Source organism: Equus przewalskii, chromosome 13 (genome assembly GCF_037783145.1).
Source record: "Equus przewalskii isolate Varuska chromosome 13, EquPr2, whole genome shotgun sequence".
Classification (NCBI taxonomy): Eukaryota; Metazoa; Chordata; class Mammalia; order Perissodactyla; family Equidae; genus Equus; species Equus przewalskii.
This window is the reverse complement of record NC_091843.1, coordinates 32,990,738-33,012,713: the sequence shown is the minus strand read 5'-3', so window position 1 is coordinate 33,012,713 and position 21,976 is coordinate 32,990,738. Positions and strand designations below refer to the sequence as shown.

At 36.0% G+C, this 21,976-nt stretch overlaps 1 protein-coding gene across 18 annotated transcripts in view; it reads right to left on the bottom strand.

Annotated features, from left to right (window-relative positions):
- NR3C1 (nuclear receptor subfamily 3 group C member 1) overlaps nt 1-21,976 on the bottom strand; it is a 112,770-nt gene that overhangs the window by 4,636 nt on the left and 86,158 nt on the right. For 12 of the 18 annotated variants that reach the window (XM_008520531.2, XM_008520535.2, XM_070570497.1 and 9 more), the window contains exons 4-8: nt 20,577-20,693; nt 14,861-15,139; nt 12,902-13,046; nt 7,520-7,650; nt 95-252 (exon numbers count right to left, since the gene is read on the bottom strand). In XM_008520531.2, coding sequence (XP_008518753.1) covers nt 95-252; nt 7,520-7,650; nt 12,902-13,046; nt 14,861-15,139; nt 20,577-20,693 — 830 coding nt within the window. Of the gene's footprint in view, nt 1-94; nt 253-6,262; nt 6,289-7,519; nt 7,651-12,901; nt 13,047-14,860; nt 15,140-20,576; nt 20,694-21,976 lie in introns of all 18 variants that reach the window. The other 6 variants (XR_011525503.1, XR_011525502.1, XR_011525500.1 and 3 more) reach the window with 1 other exon arrangement.

Here is a 21,976-nt window from a genome sequence, read left to right as displayed (position 1 = left end):
TAACTAACTATTGGTGTATAATTATATACACCTATCAGAACATACTTTATATCTCAGAAAATCCTTGATATTTGAATTTATGTTTGACGCTTACATCATGCATGGAGTCCAAGAGTTTTGTCAGTTGATAAAACCGCTGCCAGTTCTGACTGGAGTTACCTTCCCTCTTGACAATGGCTTTTCCTAGCTCTTTGATGTAGGTCATTCTGATTTCATCAAACAGATCTTGGCTCTTCAAACCTTCCTTAGGAACTAAAAGGTTAAGATGTAATCAATTAAAGAATTTTCTTGTGATAACTTTTCATATATGCAAGTAGGGCATTTATTATTAAGAGCACACTTCATAACTTACATTATCTATATACTAGTATTACATTCTATTGAAATATAAGCATTTTCAAAGGATCTTGAAACTACAGCCAAGAGAGAATATGGGATAATAGAAAACCGGAAGACTTAACCTTGGGTAAATCACATTGTTTCTCATCTGTAAAATGCAGCTGGTGATGACACCTCCTTCCTAGTTCACAAAGCTAGTTTGAAGACCAAGTGAATAATACAGTGACTGTCATTCTGCCCTTGAGTTTAATTCTAGTACAAACATAGAAGGCTTCAACAACAGTGTTTATTCCACCAGTTACATCTTGGAATATCTGTAATATCACCATTCAATTAGAACTTAAAATCAGCATGCAATACATCTTATTAATCAATGTGTTAACATACTGAGTTGATATGATTCCAATCTACAAAGAAACTTGATTTTTTATGTAGCCTATAAATATGCCTTACTGGGGAGCAAATATCTGTCCTTCCCTTATATACTTAGAAATACAGAAAATACCTCATGGATTCTGGATCATAAAATTGGTATAAAATCATTTTTTTTTATTGCTCTTCAAAAGCTGATACTTCTAAGGACTGTGAACTGAGGGTTAATTGTGGTTTCACTTACTCTTACAGAGTTATGACATTTATAGAGTGCTACATTTCTTTTTTTTTTTTTTTTTTTTTTTTTAAGATTTTATTTTTTCCTTTTTTCTCCCCAAAGCCCCCCGGTACATAGTTGTGTATTCTTCCTTGTGGGTTCTTCTAGTTGTGGCATGTGGGACGCTGCCTCAGCGTGGTCTGATGAGCGGTGCCATGTCCGCGCCCAGGATTCGAACCAACGAAACACTGGGCCGCCTGCAGCGGAGCGCGCAAACTTAACCACTCGGCCACGGGGCCAGCCCCAGTAGAGTGCTACATTTCTTAAAGTGTGCTTCTAGGAACTCTGGTTCTGTGTTAATAATGGTTAGGGAAAAAAGGTTTTGATGGTCAAAATTTAAGCAAAACTGAATGTTTAATACAAAGTTAGGCAGATTTATGGTTTTCAGGACTTCTAAAGCTATGATTATGCACACTGTAGGGAAGGGAACACATTGTTTCCCAAACCTCACTTGTGATGGCATCTTAGAAAATGCTGAAATAGAGGAAAAGCAGTAGATTTAGGAGCAAAGTCTTAAAAATTCTTACTTGTCCCATGGAGTTGAGTATAAGCTCCCTGAGTCTGTTTCCTTCTCTATCTTTCTCACTGGATTTTAAAAAAATTTTTATTTTTTGGGGGGCTGGCCCCATGGCTGAGTGGTTAAGTTCATGCACTCTGCTTCAGTGGCCCAGGGTTTTGCCGGTGCGGACCTAGCACCACTCATCAAGCCATGCTGAGGTGGTGTCCCACATAGCACAACCAGAAGGACCTTACGACTAGAATATACAACTGTATATTGGGGGGCCTAAGGGAGAAGAAGGAGGGGGAAAAACAAAGAAAGAAGATTGGCAACACATGTTAGCTCAGGTGCCAGTCTGTAAAACAAAAAATTTTATTTTTTAAAATCTGGATATAGTTGACATATAACATTAGTTTCAGGTGTACAGTGTAATGATTAGATATTTGTATATATTGCAAAATGATCACAAGTCTAGTTAACATCCATTACCACACAAGGTTAGAAAAATTTTTTCCTTGTGTTGAAAACTTGTAAGATTTACTCTCTTAGCAACTTTCAAATATACAATATAACTATAGTCACCATGCTATGCATTATATACCCATGACTTATTTTATAGCTGGAAATTTGTACTTTTTAGCCCCCTGTATCCATTTCTCCCACTTCCCCCTGCCCTGCAACCACCAATCTGTTCTCTGTATTCATGAGCTTGTTTTGTTTTTATATTCCACATGTAAGTGAGATTATATGGTATTTGTCTTTGCCTGATTTATTTCACTTAGCATAATGCCCTCAAGGTCTATCTATGTTGTCACTGATGGCAAGATTTCCTTCTTTTTTATCGCTGAATAATATCCACAGACACACATTTTCTTCATTCATCTGACGATAGACTCGTAGGTTTCCATATCTTGGCTATTGTCAATAATCCTTCAATAAATATGAGGCTGTATCTATCTTTTTGGGTTAATGTCTTCATTTTCTTCAGATAAATACCCAGAAGTGGAATTGCTGGATCCTATGGTAGTTCTATTTTTAACTTTTTGAGGATCCTCCTTACTGTTTTCCATAGTGGCTGCACCGGTTTACATTCCCACCAGCAGTGTTCAAGGGTTCCCTTTTCTCCATACCCTTGCCAACAGTTGTTATTTGTTGTCTTTTTGATAACAGCCATTCTTACAGGTGTGAGGTGATATCTCATTGTGGTTTTGATTTGGGTTTCTCTGATAATTAGTGACATGGAGCATCTTTTCATGGTACCTGTTGGCCATCTCTATGTGGTCTTTGGAAAAATGTCCATTCAGATACTCTGCCCGTTTTTAAAAATTGAATTTTTTTTTCCTATTGAGTTTTATATATTTTGGATGTTAGCCCCTTATCAGCTATATAGTTTGTAAATATTTTCTCCCATTTGGTAGGTTGCCATTTTGTGGATGGTTTCCTTTGCTGTGCAGAGATTTTTCATTTGATGTAATCCCACTTGTCTAGTTTTGCTTTTGTTGCCTTTGCTTTTGATGTCAGACCCAAAAAATCATGCCAAGACTGATGTCAAGAGCTACCACCTATGTTTTCTTCTAGGAGTTTCATGGTTTCAGGTCTTTGATCCATTTTGAGTTAATTTTTGTGTATGGTGTGAGATAATGGTCATTTCCTTCTTTTGCATGTGGCTGTCCAGTTTTTCCAACATTATTTATTGAAGAGACTGTCCTTTGTATATTCTTGGCTTCTTTGTTGTAAATTAAATTGACCGCATATGCATGGGTTTATTTCCAGGCTCCCTGTTATGTTCCACTGAACGATCTGTTTTTATGCCTATACCATACTCTTTTGATTACTATAGTTTTGTAATACAGCTTGTGAAACCAGGGAGTATAATGCCTCCAGCTTTGTTCTTCTTTCTTAAGATTGCTTTACCTATTCTGGCTCTTGTATGGCTCCATACACACTTTAGAATTGTTTGTTCTATTTCTGTGAAAAACGCCATTGGAATTTTGGTAGGGATTGCATTGAATCTGTAGATTGATTTAGGTAGGATGGACATTTTGACAGTATTAATTCTTCCAATCCACGAGCAGGGAATATCCTTCCACTTATTTGTTGGAAGTTCGGAAGAACTTCTTTTAACATTTTATGCAAGGCAGGTATACTAATGAGTAATGCAGTTTTTGTTTGAGAAGGTCTGTATTTCACCTTCACTTCTGAAGGATAATTTCACTGGATACAGAATTCTAGATTGGTGATTCCTTTCCCTTTTTGTTTGCATGGTTTCTGATTAGAATTCTGATGTAATTCTTATCCTTGTCCCTCTATAGCTAAGCTGTTATTTTCCACTGGATTCTTTGAGTAAAATATGCCTAGGTTTTGATTTTTTGGTGTTTATCTTTCTTGGTGTTTCTGAGGTTCCTGGATTTATGTTTGGTGTCTGTCATTAATTTTGGAAAATTCTCAGCCATTATAACTTCAAATATTTTTTCCATTCCTCTCTTTCATTTCTGATATTCCCAATACTTGTATGTTACACCTTTTGTAATTGTCCCCACAGTTCTTGAATATTCTGGTCCATTTTTTTCATTCTTTTTTCTGTCTACATTTGAGTTTGGGAAGTTTCCATTGATGTGTCACCAAGCTCAATGGTTTTTTCCTTGGCTGGGTCCAGTCTAATGATGAGCCTATCAACAGCATTCTTTATTTCTGTTACAGTAGTTTTAATTTCTAGCATTTCCTTTTGGTTCTTTCTTAGAGTTTCAAACTCTCTGCTTACATTACCCATATGTTTTTGCATGTTTACTTTTTCCATTAGAGCTCTTAACATATTAAATTGTAGTTATTTTGAATTCTCTATCTGATAATTACAACATCTGTGTCATATCTGTCTGATTCTGATGCTTGTTTGTCTCTTCAGACTATGTTCTTTCTTGCCTTTTAGCATGACTTGTAATTTTTTGCTAAAAGCTGGATGTGGCATTAGAACTGAGGTAACCGGGCTTTTGGTGTGAGGTTTTATGTTAATCTGGCTAGGATCTGAGCTGTGTTTAATATTTGCTATAGCTGTAAGGTGTTAAGAGGTTTCAGTCTCCCCCACAACTCCCCACCCTGTTGTCTTTGGGTTTCCCTAAGAACTCTTTCTTATATGGTTGTGTTCTGTAGCTCTTTCAATTGTAATCCAGTTATGTTATACTGCTCATGTGGTGGTAAGGTGTTGGGGATAGGGAGTGTTTTATACTTTTTAAATTAAATTTCAGTTTTTTTAGTAGGCCTGAGTCCCTGGCCTGTTACCTTCAGAAGTGGTTCTGGACCCTTTTTTTTCCCTTCTTCCCCCACCCCCTTCCCTTGCATGAGATAGGAAGCGAGACTGGGGCTGGAGTTATCTATTTGCCCTTTCCCCCAAGTCAGATGAAGCTCTATTACAGCAGTGTCCCTTAGAGGGCAGAAACATGAGGGAATCTTCTCCGATCTTCAGCATGAGAACTTGGTGGGGCTCCTGGAGGTAAACTCAAGAGAGTGTGGGGGACAAACCTCCTAAGACTGGGTCCCCAGGAGTTTTTAATTGTCAGTCTGTTCCTCACTTAGTCTCCAGCAGTTCATCAAAATTACCATAAGTATTCCTACTAGTTACCAGCTCCGGTAGCTTCTGTTCCTAGTAAGCTGATCTTGGCTGTGCTTCTCTGTATTTGCCTGTTTCTCCAGATTTTAAGGTGGTGGTTTGCCCTGTGACCTCAATTCTCTGATGGATCTAAGAAAAGTCACTGATTTTTAGTCTGTTCAGCTTTTTCTTGTTGTGAGGAGGGGAGTGATAGCTTCCAAGTTGTTTACTTGTCAGCACTGAAACTAGAAGTCCAGCCTTCATTTTTCAATTTTTTCCTCAGCATTTTGAAAAGAATCATTGTATTTTCTTCAGTTGCTGCTGTTTGGTTAAATTGCCTCTCCTTTGAAGATCTCTTTTCTCTGCCTATTTGGTGATTTTCTCGTTGACCTTGTTAATCAGCTGGATTTTCTTTATATGTTCTGTGGAATTCATTGAGCTGCCTGGATATGGGGTTTTGGGTCTTTAGTTTCAGCCATTATCTCTTTGTATAATATTTTTCCCTATTCTCTTTAACTTTTTATTTTGGATCTCTGATGATTATGTCAGACCAGAGGTGTTTTTAACTGATATACTGTGAATGGGTTACTAATATGTTAAGATAATTATCTGCTATGCTGGTCACCACTGTTTGCAAGTGGCCTTGCTCATTTACCTCAGTGTACTATGCTGTACAAATGCTATCTGTCATGTTTGTTATGACATGAGAAGAGTTGTGAAGCATTGTTTTAGGTCTTCTCTCTCAATCATGCCTCTTACCTCTTGTTCATTTACATATACACATAATACACACATATGTATATATGCATTTTAAAAAGTGTATTCTGGCTAATTTCTTCAGATATTTCTGTTTAAAGGTCTCTTTAAATCTGTCTAATCTGCTTTTAGATCCATCCATTCTTTCTTTACTTTTACTTCTATTTCCAACCCCTGTCTTTAAACTTACTAAATATTTAATTCACACCAGGTTCTGCAAATACCCTCTAAGAGAAAGCTAGTTTCAGAGTACAGCTTACTTCTTTGGGTTCCTGCCTGTACTTAGTTTTTAATTTTTTTCATCCAGCATTTTTAGTGTGAGGTTAAGGTACCTATTCCAGTATTCTACTAGAGGAGAAGTCTAATTATATCTTAAAGTATGTATTTTGATCCTTGTGATTCTGTTCTTTTAAAACAAAAAAAAAATGATACGTACTAGTTCAGTTTACTTTTTCTTATCATCTACAATGAAAAAAATACATAGAGCTCAGTAAGTCTGTTATGTATAAAACTTAAATCATCATTTTTTACAAATAAGATTGGTTAGTATCTTGGCACTGACCTATACCTGGATATTATCAATCAAAATCATGATCAGAACTTTAACTGTTATAAACAATATCAAGCTCACTTCTTTAACAAGTGTAGTGCAAAAGTATCTAAAAAACCTACAGCTAAAGATCAGTGTTAATGAGTTATGGAAAATTCTCTTACCTTGATTGAAATATTAACACTCCTTAAATCTATTAACATAAAACAACTTTTTGTAGAACAAAGATAGTATGAAAGCATTTAGATTGATGAGTGCTTTGGAAAAGCTTAAATAGATCAAGTCACATGCAACATCTATAGCTTAAAGTTATTTGGCAACTTTGAAACCACAGTTGCTAATGGAATGAAGACTTTTAAAAAAATTGCAAATTTACTTTTTTACTGGAATGGCCTAAAGTTTATAATACTAACTGGTTCACAGACCTTTTTTTATTAGTTGTTGAAAAGGCCACATTTTTACTAATATAGACAGGACACTTTGTATTTTTCAAAATCTTTCTAGTTTTACTTAGACTATTTTCACCTAGCAAAGGTGTTACAGTTTATCTATCAGTTAACTTTACCTAAACTTTCAAGATTGTTTAAACTCTTGTTGCTCTTTTCAAGATACAATACCTCTGTCCAACAGTCCAGCTCCAACACTGCATTAACCAATCCTCTAAAAGTAATCAAGCACACCTTTTGTAGGATGCATCTATTTTTCCCATAATTTCTTATACACTTTAGGACTCATTGTATAACTCAAATATTTGACCAAGTAACATTGAAGTAGAAAAACAAAAATGAATCTAGTTGGCTTTCTGTCTCCACATCTCCTATAGTGGTGTTATCAAAGGTCACAGGAAAGAAAGAGGAAGTCTGTACACATTCCAGATCAACAGAGACCCCCGAATGGCTCACATACTGCTCTATTTCTCCATGACACCTATTTGTCTTACTAATGTTGCTATCACTGGGTGTGCCATTCTAAAATTTTACATTTATGAAAATCTAAATTATCTGACTAGCAGGAAATAGTAGTAGACTTGGTATAATTATTAATGCTATGTATTCAAATAAGTCTTTGTTTTTAGACTTCTATAGTTCATGCTTTTAATGTATTTAGAAGTGAATTTTAGAAGTGAATAGGTGTTCTACCAACCTGAAGAGAGAAGCAGTAAGGTTTTCATGCAGAGATACTCTTCATAAGATACCTGAAGCCTGTGTAACTCAGAGGCGATATACAGCATATGTTTACATTGGTCATACATGCAGGGTAGAGTCATTCTCTGTCTGTGAAAGAAAAATGTCAGTGTTGGAGTTAGAAAGAAATAGTGCTTGCTCCCCAAAATGTACATTTTTCTGTTTTATTCTGCAAAACTGTGAACTCATAAAGGAAACCTAACTATTGCTATTAATGCTCATTCCCTATAGCTCAGAATTTTGGAAAACTTTCCTTAAATTTGTTCCCTAGTCTACGGTCTAGAGCATCTAAAGACACTACTGAACAACCTAATTTTACATTAGAGAAATTATTTTTCTATCCTGCATGCCATGCTTGTTTTACTTAAGTGTTTAGAGTAAAACACTTACTCTAAGAATAAAATGGGAATTTATTCTTACAAAATTTATTACCAGTTGCTCATTTGAATCAAGGTTTTATTTTATGGTAGCATTTGAACATGGCTAATTAGAGAACACAGTTTTAGATACTACTCATTTAAAAATCAAAAGACAATTTTTTTCAGAGCATTTCATCCTAAAGATAACTGTGTGTGATACTGTTTATAGTTATGTAGAGTATCAGAACTAGAATGACTCTAGGCTGTCTGATACCCAAGATTTGCCTCTGACAGACATGATGTGACTGAATATTCTTCTAACTAAAGGTACCAAATGAATTCTCAATTAAGATTCTCAGCAGTCATTATCACATCTACGATTTTCAAATAGATCTCAAATAGGAAAGTTCAAAAGTTTCCTAGCTTTTTAAATGACACTAAGAGCCTGAAACTGTGCCCAGTTCATGGTTTTTAAAATACTTGAAGATCTGGGGTTTTTTTTAGTTTCTAACAGAAAGTAATCTTGGACTTTACAGAAAAAAAAGGTTATTTTTCTCTACTGAAGATTATTTCTTTATATGATAAAACAAACGTGAACTGTATACTGCCTAAGGTGATGGACAGAGGAGCTCACATGACTTTCCAAATTTAAAACCTGCTCTTACCAAAGAGGCACGTTCCCAATCCCCTAATAGGAATTAAGCGTTCCTTTTATTGGAGATATCTTTTTCTGCTTTATTTTTGACAAAGTTATAGTGTAGTAGAGTAAGTAGACTAAAAATTCATTCTAGTTGGCTGTACAAAAGAAAATTTTTTTCCCACAACATTCTGACCTAAGGACAACTGTGAGAGACTGTTTTACAGCTACAGACAGATGGTCAGAACTTGAATGTATACTTCCTGACATCCAAAACCTGCCTGTCACAGACACCAGAGCGGTATGGAAACACAGTAGGCTAAGAGAAAGGAGGTGGCGATGGCCTACCTCTATCATACACAGCAGCATGAAGACACAAGAATGGGAAGTAAAAATGCCCTCTTCACAACTATTGTTCCTATAAGCCATCCATCCTCCAATAGAGCTGAACGCTGACTAAAAATGATCCTTCAACAACTAGCTGAAATCTTTAAAAAGCACTTTTCTGTATCCCATAATTAAAATGAAACTAGTTTAAATTTATTGAGAAAAAATTTCTGTAATTCTTACTTTATGTAAGGAATGTTGTGGCATGATCAGGTTATGCTGTGACTGTTTAAATCTAAATTTGAGTGCCTCTGAAATAAAAACCCTAAATTAGATTAATTTTGTAACAGGAAAAATTAACTTTTCATATAAATCTCTGTTCACAGTTTCAGTTGCAACTAAATGACTTCAAGTTGCTTTTTAGAAAGTGACTCTAAGTAGTAAACATTGCCAACCTGATGTTTTTAAATAAGCATAGTTGGATTCTGAAATGAGCAGCCAGTACTTAGAGATTTTCAATGTGTCTTTGAGTTTTACATTTAAGCTATGTATATTTATCAGTTAATTTAAAATTTGATCAAACAACTTAAATCTTGTTAAATTGTGATGCAGTGGTTTGAACAGTCCTCTTTGGCAAGAGCCTGTCAAGGTGACTTCTTTCTCTGACACAGATACCTAAGAGTGTGTCTGTGTGGAGCTCGGGTCTGGCCAAGCACACGGCAGTGCCTGCTAGCTGAGGGCTGAGATACTGCCCCTTCTTAGAATACAAAGAGGTTGATTACAGCATATATATTTCATTTAGCTCAAATGACATCTCCTCCAAGGAGCCATTAGCCACCCTATCTGAACTGATCTCTCTTTAGTAAAAACTGTATCACAATCTAAAATTATTATATTTATTTGGTGGTCATCTGTCTCTCCTAACTAGAGTATAAGTAGTAAAGGTCAGGAACCTTGTTTGTCTTGTTCTCTGCTGTAGTTCTCTTCTAATGTGTACCAGGCACATGTTAGGAGTGTGATGAGTATTTGTGGCTCCCCTCGAATCCATTCTCTATCATATTATCCTTTGTTTGAAACCCTCCACTGGCTTCTGCTTGCTTCTAGAATATTCTGTTTGACTTGGCCCCTGTCCACTTCTCTAAATTCATACAATATCCTCAGTGGCTTTCTCTCAATTCCTCACACAGGCCAAGGGTGTTTCTAGCCTTTGCACTCATTTCCTCTGCCTGGAATGCCCTACCTTTCACAAAGCTTATTCTTTTGTACTATTTAGTGCTCAGCTATTTAGAGAGGTCTTACAGTCCCCAAATCTAAAGTAAAGTGGCACATACTTCTCTCTCCTCCTCTCCCCCAGTCACGCTATTGTATCATGACTTTCTGAAATAATTTTGGTCATTTCTTTGATTTTTCCCTATCAGAATGTTAGCAGGGGCCTCTTCTAGTGTGTTCACTATTATAGCTCAAGCTCCTAAAATAGTGTCTGGCACTTGGTAAGTACTCAAATATCAGTGAATGAATACCGTGCTGGAAAATAAGTATCACCAACACAGATACAACACCAAGTTTAACTGAATAGTTCAGCTTGGATTTCAAGACTAGTTTTTTATGCAGCTCGCCCAATAAAGGGAAAACCTGCAATCTCTGCTGTAAGTAGTTCCCATTTATCCTGCCAGATATATAGCCTTGGAATTACCTAGTAATACTATAAAGAAGACGTGTCCTGGATCTAGAATTACCCCACTACTTGCAGTTTGTTGCACAATGCGTAAGAATTTCTTTTAAAATATCTGGAGCTAGTATCATCTAATCTCTACTGAAACACTTACAATAACTTACTACATGATAAGGTAGGCCCTCTCATTTAACTCAGCTCAAATAGATGCTTTTCTATAACTTCTACCCATTATTTTTGTGCCTGGCACATCCAACAGATAAAACAAAGTTTCCTTTATCTTCATAAGAAAGTCTCTTCAGGCTGTCCTCATCAGTCCCCAGTCTCCTTTTCTCTTTCTTCCAAACATCTCTGTTCATATGTTCATTTCCAAACTCCTTGCTACTCTGGACATATTTAAAATTGTCACTGGGGGCTGGCCCTGTGGCCGAGTGGTTAAAGTTCTGTGTGCTCTGCTTCAGCAGCCTCGGGTTCGTGGGTTCAGATCCTGGCTGTGGACCTACTCTACTCATCAGCCAAGCTGTGCAGGCATCCCACATACAAAGTAGAGGAAGACTGGCACAGATGTTAGCTCAGGGCAAATCTTCCTCTCACACACACACAAAATAATAATAAAAAACAGGAAAGTTGTCACTGTTACTTTTAATATGGCATTCAGTTCTGAACACAAACTATAATGATGGATTGACTCACATAGAGTGCCGTGGAACTACTATTCTAATAATGTGGTTTAAGATTTTATTAAAAATTTTTTGGGAGGGCTGGCCCCGTGGCTGAGTGGTTGAGTTCTCACGCTCCACTGCAGGCAGCCCAGTGTTTCGTTGGTTCGAATCCTGGGCGCGGACATGGCACTGCTCATCAGGCCACGATGAGGGAGCATCCCACATGCCACAACTGGAAGGACCCACAACGAAAAATATACAACTATGTACTGGGGGGCTTTGGGGAGAAAAAGGAAAAAAAAAATCTTAAAAAAATTTTTTTTGGGAGACAGATCAGTGGCATGGTTGCCTGGGGTTTGTGGGTTTGGATCCCAGGCATGGACCTACACACTCCTTATCAAGCCATGCTGTGGCGGCATCCCACATACAAAATAGAGGAAGATTGGCATAGATATTAGCTTAGAGACAATATTCCTCAAGCAAAAATAGGAAGATTGGCAATGGATGTTAGCTCAGGGCCAATCTTCCTCACCAAGAAAAAAAATTGGGGGGGAACCCTTGTCAGCAGCACCCAGAGCTCACAATTAAAGAAATCTCTATCTTATTTCACACAAACACAAATCTCCTTTATGTTTTACTCTGCTCATGCCAGGGGTATGTGTGTCTGAACTCCCTGTTTGCATTCTAATAAAGGAGAGAAGCGGTGGGCACGAGAAGTAGTAGTACAAGGTAGAAAGTGATAAGAACTAGAGATATACAGTAGAGAGGTCTCATATGGTGAAATGAACATCATGAGCTAAGAGTATGTTTTAAGAATGGATCATCTGAATGGGAACAATGAGTATGTGAAGGGGAAGAACAAGAGAGAAAATGAGGCCAGGGTCTGAAAAGCCAGAAGCCATGCTGAGTATGCACTGGGTGGTCAGTGAGGAGACACTGAAGACATCTGTGTTGGGGAGATATGTGATGTGATCAAACTGTGCTTGAGGAAGACAAACCTAGTCAACATTATGGAGGATACAGCGGAGGCAGAAAACTAGTTAGGAAACAACTGTAATGAGGTAAGGGGAATGGATACTTGAAATATTTCACAGGTAGAAGAACAGGCCTAGAGGACAAAAGAATAGCTGATTTATGAAATCTTAAAGCTTGGCTGGTTCTCTCTCAATTGAAAAAAAAATTCTTGTACTCATGTTCTTTGCAAGTCATAAACATTGAGCGAGCTCTGCCATGCAAAGAGATACCTCTTATCTCTGGGTCCATACCTTCCTCCCCTCAGTCTAGATGTCCTCTGTAATTGTCCCTACTGAAAGTGAAATCAACATGAATTGTATCATGTACCTTTTCTTTGCTGGAATAGGGTTACATAATTAAAACAATGTCACAGTAAGATTCTTTTTTACTTGCTATATAGACTTAACTGACCCCAGAGATGCTTCCTGTTTAAAAAATATCCTGAAACATGTCCTGGGACAGTAATATTGCCACATGTGCATTTGCTATACATTACACCTGGCCTGCCTTAAACAGTGATAAACAACTATATTTCAAGTTTGTCCAGTTCCAAGTTACCTAGTAGGACTGATTCATTCCTGAATGATCACAGTAGCAGTCCATTAGGAAAACATCAGCTGGTTAAAAATACCCCCGTGAATACAGGGAAAATGACTCACAAATGACTTACTCATTAATAATCAGATCAGGAGCAAAACACAGCATGCTTCCACTTGATTGTCTGTATGATCTCCACCCCAGGGCAAATGCCATGAGGAACATCCAGGAATATTGCAGTAGGGTCATTTGGTCATCCAGGTGTAAGTTCCTGAATCCTGAATTAGGAGAAACAAAGATATGAGGGAACATTCTAGTTGTCAAAGAGAAGATCATCTCTCTGAAAATTGCCAAGGATGAGAGATCAGTTAACCTTGTGTGGGGGACCTCTAACAGATAAGGAAAATGAAGCACCAAGTGGGCACAGTTTTCCTTTGTGATCTGACATGTTAAGACCAAAGCCCTGTTCCTCTAGTGGCAATAAATATAACCTAATTAAGATTGAAAAACAAGAAGAAATTCTGTATTTTTGGTAACTCGCATTTTACATTAAGAACAATAGCAGACAAAGGTCTATGTGGAAATGTGCTTACCAAATGCAAAATTAGAATAATTGTGCTTTAATTTGATATTATTTTAGAGATGAATGTGAAATAATAGATTGTTTAAGGTACCTCACATATAGGTCTCTTCTGTTAAAGTTTGATTTTTTTTTTTTTTTTAAGATTTTTTTATTTTTTTCCTTTTTCTCCCCAAAGCCCCCCAGTACATAGTTGTATATTCTTCGTTGTGGGTCCTTCTAGTTGTGGCATGTGGGACGCTGCCTCAGTGTGGTTTGACGAGCAGTGCCATGTCCGCGCCCAGGATTCGAACCAACGAAACACTGGGCCGCCTGCAGCGGAGCGCGCGAACTTAACCACTCGGCCACGGGGCCAGCCCCTAAAGTTTGATTTTTTTAGTTTATATATTTCTAGATTACATTATACATGGTATATGTACCATTTGGTATATATGGTATCAAATTAAGTTCTGTCAAGCATATGATACTTTCCTAAATGATTAATAAATCCTGTCTAACAAATCAGAAATGTTTGCTCTTAAGGAGAGCCAATCCAAAAGGAAAAAAGAAGTTTAATTGTTTTAATTCCTTTAGTAATACTAGTATTTTGCCAAAACCTATGCTGTCTTTCATAATGACAAATTTTGGATAATGGAAGGTATATCTTTTAAGTATAAAAACAAAAACAAGCATTTGAAATTAAAATCATACCAAAAAAAAAAACAAAAAAAACCAAAGCCCTCAGTACTTTTTAATAGCATTCAATGTAAGACAACTTAACAGTAGCCAGTTTCTGTCACCTTTTGCCTATTGAAGTAAATATGAACTAAATATAATAAAATAGAAAGCCAAGAGTCCTGGCTTGGGACATTATTCATTCCATGAATTTAAATTTAAAAATTTCCCCTGATATTTATACCTCTTTTCCCCTTGATAGAGTAGCGATGACAGGTCGTCAGGTTACTTCATTCTTGTTCTGTCTCTATTCCTCTCTAACTATAAAGTTAGGGTTGATATTAACATTGACCTCTGCTGTTTCATATCATCTTAAAAATTAGATGAACTAAAATTTAAATTCCATGTGTATCATTTTTAGTGAACAGTTAAAATCATTCTACTTTAGTACATTTTGACAAAATATCACTACGCTTGATTTTTACCAATTTTACAAACAACCTAATTTTTAACATTGAAGGAGAACAAACTGAATTCTTAGAAATATTATACATTTTCTTCCCCTAGACTTAAGTGTAAAAGGAATTTTGAGTAAATCCTGTAACTCAAGTTCTGATGTTACATTGTGTTATCTGAAATCACCAAGCTCTGAGTAATAATCTCAAAAAGAGCGAGCAGTATAAAAGTTTTATTACAGACTCTCGACTCTCCCATATTTACCCAGCTCTCCTCTTGTTAGTCCCCAGAACCGAGTAAGAGAAACAAGACATACCATGGGACCAGGATGATAAAGAGCTGGAGTGATTTTAGGAAAATACAAAGGTTTGTACCTTAACTGTGTCATCTTTTACATCTTACCTGGTATCGCCTTTGCCCATTTCACTGCTGCAATCACTTGCCGCCCACCTAACATGTTGAGTGTGGTCATGATCCGCCAAGTGGAGTCTGGAATAGAGCTATCATATCCTGCATATAGCACTTCGGGTTCAATCACCTCCAACAGTGACACCAGAGTAGGGGTGAGTTGTGGTAATGTTGCAGGAACTATTGTTTTGTTGGCAGGATTTTCAGAAGTTTCTTGTGGGGAGACTCCTGTAGTGGCCTGAATTCCTTTTATCTTTTTCTTTGTTTTTCGAGCTGTGGTATTAAAAAAAATACACAGAGATGAGTTGTAATGGGAAGGTCTGGGTGGCACAGTTTATTCAAGAGGTATTTTAACTTCTCAAACTATTTAGATTGAAAGAGGATAAATGTTTTATTTAGCATTATGATAAAGTGACATGGGAGAAAAAAATTTTTCCTGAAAGCAAAGGATCAAGAGGAACCCATTTGTATATTAATTTCTTCTCCAAATAAGACAGTTACTTCTTAACTACAGTTTATACAAAATTAAGTGTCTTACCACACTATGTTAAAACAATCTAAACACATCACTTATATAGATTCTTCCATAAATTAATCTCACTTTCATTCCAAAGTCAAAATTTTTGTTAGTTATATAAGGCAAATTACTTTTACTATCATTTGAAAGAAAGACTGTAAGCTTGAAATACCAGACTAGAAACTGTGGCTTAGGGTTAATCTAAATTATGGTAATATATATAATGAAGAGAGCTATATTATTTATACCCTTGCACAAAGTCCCTTTCTTCATTCCATAGCCTTCTTACCAAGATAGTAAGATGACAGAGCAGATCACATACTAAAGACAATATTTGTTCTAACAGCAGAAAAATTTCTTTTTACCTTTATATGATGGGGATACTAATCGGTACTAAAAACTTTTGGGGAGATAAAGAGAAAAACTTTGAGTTCCTTCACATAAATTATCAGTGGATAATTTTGCTGTTACAAAAGATTTATATTGATGACTCACCCATTCTCATATTATATATAAAGTAACTAAAGCTGTCTTTTATCTTTGACCTAGTATGGAACACTGTAATCAAATTACAACTTGGATTCTGTAGATTTTTTAAATAAACGTATTCATACTCTTGAAGTTACTTGTTTTAGTGACAAATAAGAATTATATTATTCTTCTTTAGTATATATATATGCTGCCAAAGCGAGCACAGAATTTTAGTATTCTTGAAGAGAAAGTACTCAGAGCTCCAGGGAAGGGCAAGGAATGTAATTTATATGGAAGAAGAAATGTACCTGCTTCAATTATCAGGGATAATTTTGCTAAGGGAAAAGGAAATGCTAATTACTGTTTAAAATAATTATCAGATCCTCTGTCCCTAAAAAGACAAAATACATAGTTGGCGAGGATAGGTGTGGTGGCAGGAACTATATCTCAAAAAAGCCTGTCCTTTACATTGAATAGAATGGTCCCATTTCTTACTGTGCTCTGTGCTGAATGTGGTAGTGAGAAATTTAAGAGTTTTAGTTAACATTTCAAAGTAGAGAAACAGGATCATGACAGATCTATTCACATTTATTTTACTAGGCTCTGTTGAAGACAGTGTGGTGTAGGAGTAAAGGGCATACATATGTGAATTTAAATCCTGGCTCTGTCATTTTAGTAGCTGCATATCTATGCAAGTTATTCCCTGGGCCTTAGTTTCCTCTTCTGTAACATCAGGATAATACTCGTACCTATCTCATAGGGTGGCTGAGAATTAAATCAGTTAAAATATGTAATGCTTAGAACAGTTCCTGGCACACAGTAAGTGCTATATAAGAACCATCATTACCTCCACTGGTAGTAGAATATGGTTTTAGAATATTTTGAATTCAGACAGTACGAGTCAATAGAGGAGTGGTAAAGTTTAACAAAGGAAGAGCTCCTGGACATAAGGCAACCCTGTAAACAACTAAAGGTGTCTCACTGAAATCCAGATCTCAGTAGCATGGAATGTACTTTGTTGACAAAGTAAAAGAAAACATGCATGTCCCAAATCAATACACTGAGAAGGAACTATAAAAACCTCAATTAACCATAACTTTAAATTGTCTAGACTGTGTGTTCCTACACTCCACATTAGAACAGGGAAGAAAGGATAAGGACATACTGGAGGATTTAAAAAAAATCTTCTGTGACTCAGTATATAACTAGGTTGATTTCTTACTATTTATGTATAGTCTTACATGAGAGAACTGATGCTTTTGAATAAAGCTGAAAAAGCACTAGTGAGCCCAAGTGTGTTGTACTGACTTGCTCAAGAAAGAAAGTGTACTAATGTTTTCATATAACTTTAGTAAGGAGTTGTTAATTGAATTAGTTAAGCAATCATTGTTTTTAAGCAATTTAGTTAATAAGATTTTACTCCCTGTATAAAGTTCCTGACCCCTTGGAGCACGTAGTAGGACAGCTCCTGTTCTTTTTTCATAAAAGTAATCTTATTTAGTTTAAAACTTAGCTTAAAAATATTAGGTATGAAATCTGACAATGTCATCAGTCTCTTTGCCGGAAAGTTCCATTGGACATTTTATACAAAAAATAAAACTATAATTTGGAATGACTGCAATACACTTTAAAATGAGGTAACTATAAAACACTTAGGATCACCATTAAAAAATTCATTTGTACTTAAATGCCAGGCACTTTAAGCAGTGAAGAAGGCTGCCTTAAAATAAATCTTGAGAATTACTTGGTATGGGGCAACAGTATCAAAATACACCACTTGCAGTACTAAGTTACATTTATAGAGAGAGACTTGGGCTCTGAGAGGACCAACTGTCTCTGCAGTTACTCTGGGCTATCGTGAAACTGCTTGGCTCAGGGGAAGCACTCTGATGAATAAGAGAATATTTCTAAAGATTGTAAAAAAGTAAAAATAAGCATGAAACACATGGCTCATCTACATTGTTCTTAAGTATTATGGTCTGCCAAACATTTCTGGCACACACACATAACTACTCCAAATAAAGGTGTTGTATATACTGGAATAATTAAAAACAAAAATGAGGCTTTCACACTAGGACCACACATACACAAAAAACCTTGTGAACTGAGAATTTTCAAAGCCTTTCTTTCACTTTTTCTACAAGTAGAATAACATTAACAACTGCATATGTGCTACCTGATATCTAATATATTATTAAATGACAAACTAGAGCTTTGTAAAAGTGGACATAATGTTAATCTTGGCCCTACTCTAAGGCATTTTTAATAATAGGAGAGTCCAAAATAACCTCTTGGAGTAGAAGCATGTGTATCAAAGACTAGCATGCAGTAGCTCTTGATGCCAAGTTTCTCCACTATTCTGATCGCTTATTTTGACAACTTATAAAAGCACACAGTATGGTTCTTTTTTAATACAGTGTTTTGAGAAATTGCAGCTCAGTTTACATTGTACGCTTAAATTTTATTCATTCAAAAAAATTCTGATTTTCACCAAAAGATCTGATTAGAAGTGGCAGTGATGGTATATTTGATAAGAGAAAATTAGATGTCACTTGCTGCCTTGGTCTTCCTTCTAGTGATGTAAAGGTAAAGGGCACTGCAATTGTCACTAAATTTGTAAGAGGGAGGAGAAATGGGACAAACTTTATAGTTGATATATCTTATTTCTTTTGAATAAAAATTCCCTTATACCTTGGATAGAAGAAGAATTGTCTGGAAGAGCATTATATGCTTAAATCTCCAGAGATCTAAATTCAGGAAAAATGTTACTGGGTAAGCAACCATACTATATTAGTGATATGATAGGATTTTATTTGGGTTTGTCCTTTGAGTCAACTTATTTCTAAATATAAAACAGCTGAGATGAAAACCTGGGGATTAAAGGAAAGTAGTAAAATTTTGGCTGGAGAAAACAAACCAATCAGTAAAAACTGACATGTCTTAATATATACTTATTTAAGTGGTCAGAGAGCAGCAAAATGAAACTTGGTAAAATATGTGCAAAGATCTGGAATGTAAGAAAGTGAGGAATCTTGGTATTTTTGTGTGTGTGTGTGAGGAAGATTGTCACTGAGCTAACATCTGTGCCTTTCTTCCTCTATTTTATGTGGGATGCTGCCACAGCATGGCTTGATGAGTGGTGCTAGCTCCATGCCTAGGATCCAAACCTGTGAACCCTGGGCTGCTGAAGCAGTGTGCACAAACATAACCATTATACTTACCAGGCCGACCTCAATAACTATCTTGTTTTTATTTAAAAAAGAAATTATCCTTGTGGCACTGAAAATGAACTTCAACATGAATTTGTAATTAATCTCTGAAGCTTTTGTAACACCTAGAAGAAGATGCGCAGCTATAATTTTCTTTAAAATCAATGCTTAACATGTTGGCACTCTGCAGTAAAGTTTAAGCAAGCTAGTCATGCTCAGAAAAAATTTGGTTAAGTGATTGCTGTGACACGATTGTCTGTAAACATGATGAAGAAAAGACTAATTTCACCTGTCTTTTTTGCTATGGAAATAATAGTAAGTGAGAAGATAATGTTGTGTATGTGGTTTGAGGAAGTAGACTCTTCATAGTCACACCTGTAAATCTACTTTATATTTAAAAACACACACAGTGTGTGCTAGATAGCTACAACAGTTAGTCTCTCTTCTACCAAAAGAACCACATGGTTTCCACTTTCCCTCTAATATCACCATGTCTTATCTGGACTAACTTATGTAGTCATTTAATTGGTCTCTTTATACAAGATTTAAAATTCAGTGTTGCTTCTTGCAGGAAACTTTCCCTCCTTTTCAGGACAGAATTAGGTGACCCTCCTCTTGCTTCTGTGGCTCTGTTCCTTTTGTAGTGTGCCATACCATTTTGTGATTGACCCTCCAACCTAACTAGACAACAAACTCCTTAATACAGGCACTATTTTATTCATTTTATGTCTCGTGCCAGCCTTTTTGGTGAGTACTTGTTGAATGAAAGTGCTATTATCACAACAGATAAGAAGCACAGAGTTTATTACATCACCACCACCACCTTCATGGAACTTTCAATTTCAACTAAAGCAGATTCCAAACATTTTCCAGAGGAAAGTCTTACAATAGATCAATGTTAATTATACAACTTGTACATAAACAGGGATATGAAACTCAAACCTTATGACTAGTTTCAGGTTTCTTCTTTATTTGAAAAACAAAACAAACAAAACCTATTCAATGCCTCCTTGAGGAGTGTTTTCCCCCCCTGCAGATCTGTAATAAAACATAGGTACATATAGCACCAAGTAAAAGATAAATGGACAGAAAGTTATATTTACATTTTCTGTCCATTTACCTGTCACTTTTCTGTCATTATATGTATATCTGATACAGAAACATTTCCAACCATAGGGAATAGTTTTGAGCCTGAAAAAAGGAACAAGAAAGATAAAAGTAATGTTGCTTCAAGTTTTGTAAGTTTCATTATTACAGAGTTTCCTTTCGTAGTATATAGTCTGGCTATACTGAAATCAGTGTGTGTAATAAAAGCTTGTGAATACACTTAAGCAGAATATGAAATATTCATTAAAAAGTTCCTATTCTTATTGAGCAGTAATATAAAATTATACTAGTTAAGCACATATTTACTGTAATGACTAAATTAATACATCTTCTTGCTTACATTTTTAAAAGTTGAATGATAAATTTTTATATGATGCAGACAATTCCTTTCAGGTATTTACATTACCTTCCAGGTTCATTCCAGCTTGAAGACATTTTCGATAGCGGCATGCCGGGCAGTTTTTTCTTCGAATTTTATCAATGATACAATCATTTCTTCCAGCACAAAGATAATTGTGCTGTCCTATAAAGAAAATAAAGGCATTGTTAAAATTTCACAAGTCTTAAAGGATATTTTTATGGAAAGACTCTGTTTTTGTTTGGGGTGGGACATAGCCAGAGACCAAATGCATTGATTAAGGAAGGTACACTGTACTTGCTTACATTGCCATTACAAAGTTAAGAGGTCAGCTTAAAAAAAGTCTCTTCCTTTTTCTGTTTGACAAATTAGACATAGTTCATTAAAAAATATTTACTGTAGTATACCTATAGAAAAGCGCCCAAATCATAAGGGTACCATCTAAATTTTCATAAACTAAACACCTCTCCATGTTATCAGCTCTCAGATCAAGAAGCAGAACAGTACCCCATAAACCCTCTTCTTGCTCTTTTCCAGTCACTACCCACCAAAGGTAACCTCCTTCTTGATAAATTGTGCTTTAAACAGTTTCTTCTTGTAACAGTTACAGAAGATGTCTGTAATCACTATTTTATTATGGGACGACTAAAGAAAGAGGAAACTGGTTAAATATCTAGACAGTCCCAAAGGGAAAATGACTTTCATTCAACATTACACCACTATATGTAAATAAAATGTGCTCCCCCTCCCAATTTTAAATGAAGTGATAGGTAAATACTTAAATGTTAAGGTTGCCAGCAACTCGTCAGGTGAATCACAGACTTGGCAAACTAAACTACAGTATGTAGATCTTACAGAGATCTGTTCATTATTTCACATGCTTTTAGAATATAAGAATATTTGAATTGACCATTGACTGCAAATATTAAAGACTGTTACTGTCTAAAATCTTCTGGCACCCTGTATTAAAAGAGGTAAAAGTGCAGTTTTCACTTTTGTGGCAAAAATTTTTAAGGAAAAGACTAAAAGCCTCCCTCCCCTCCCCTAAATGCCCATTCTTGTAGTTTTCTTTTAATCTGGTTATTGAATGTTGAAGAAAACTATCTGAGGATCAGCTGGCCTGGCAAAAACTGAAAGGATCCTCCTATGCAAGACCAGCTTATCTAAATAGACACACTAGATAATTAAGAGTCCATGTACCTTACACTAGAGGGGATGGTCTTCACAAGACTGCAGGACATTTCTCTTCTCAAAAATAAATCATATTCAAAGAAAAGGGAAAAAATCTCCATTATCCATTCACTAAGTTGACTATACCTAGTTCTGATTTCTGGGAAAAGATCTTTTATGCATAAAACAACCTAAGACTTGACGTGGATGAAAACAAACTATATTCACTTCTTCCTAATATGATAAATCACAATGCTCTTTAAGTTTTGGGTAGATGG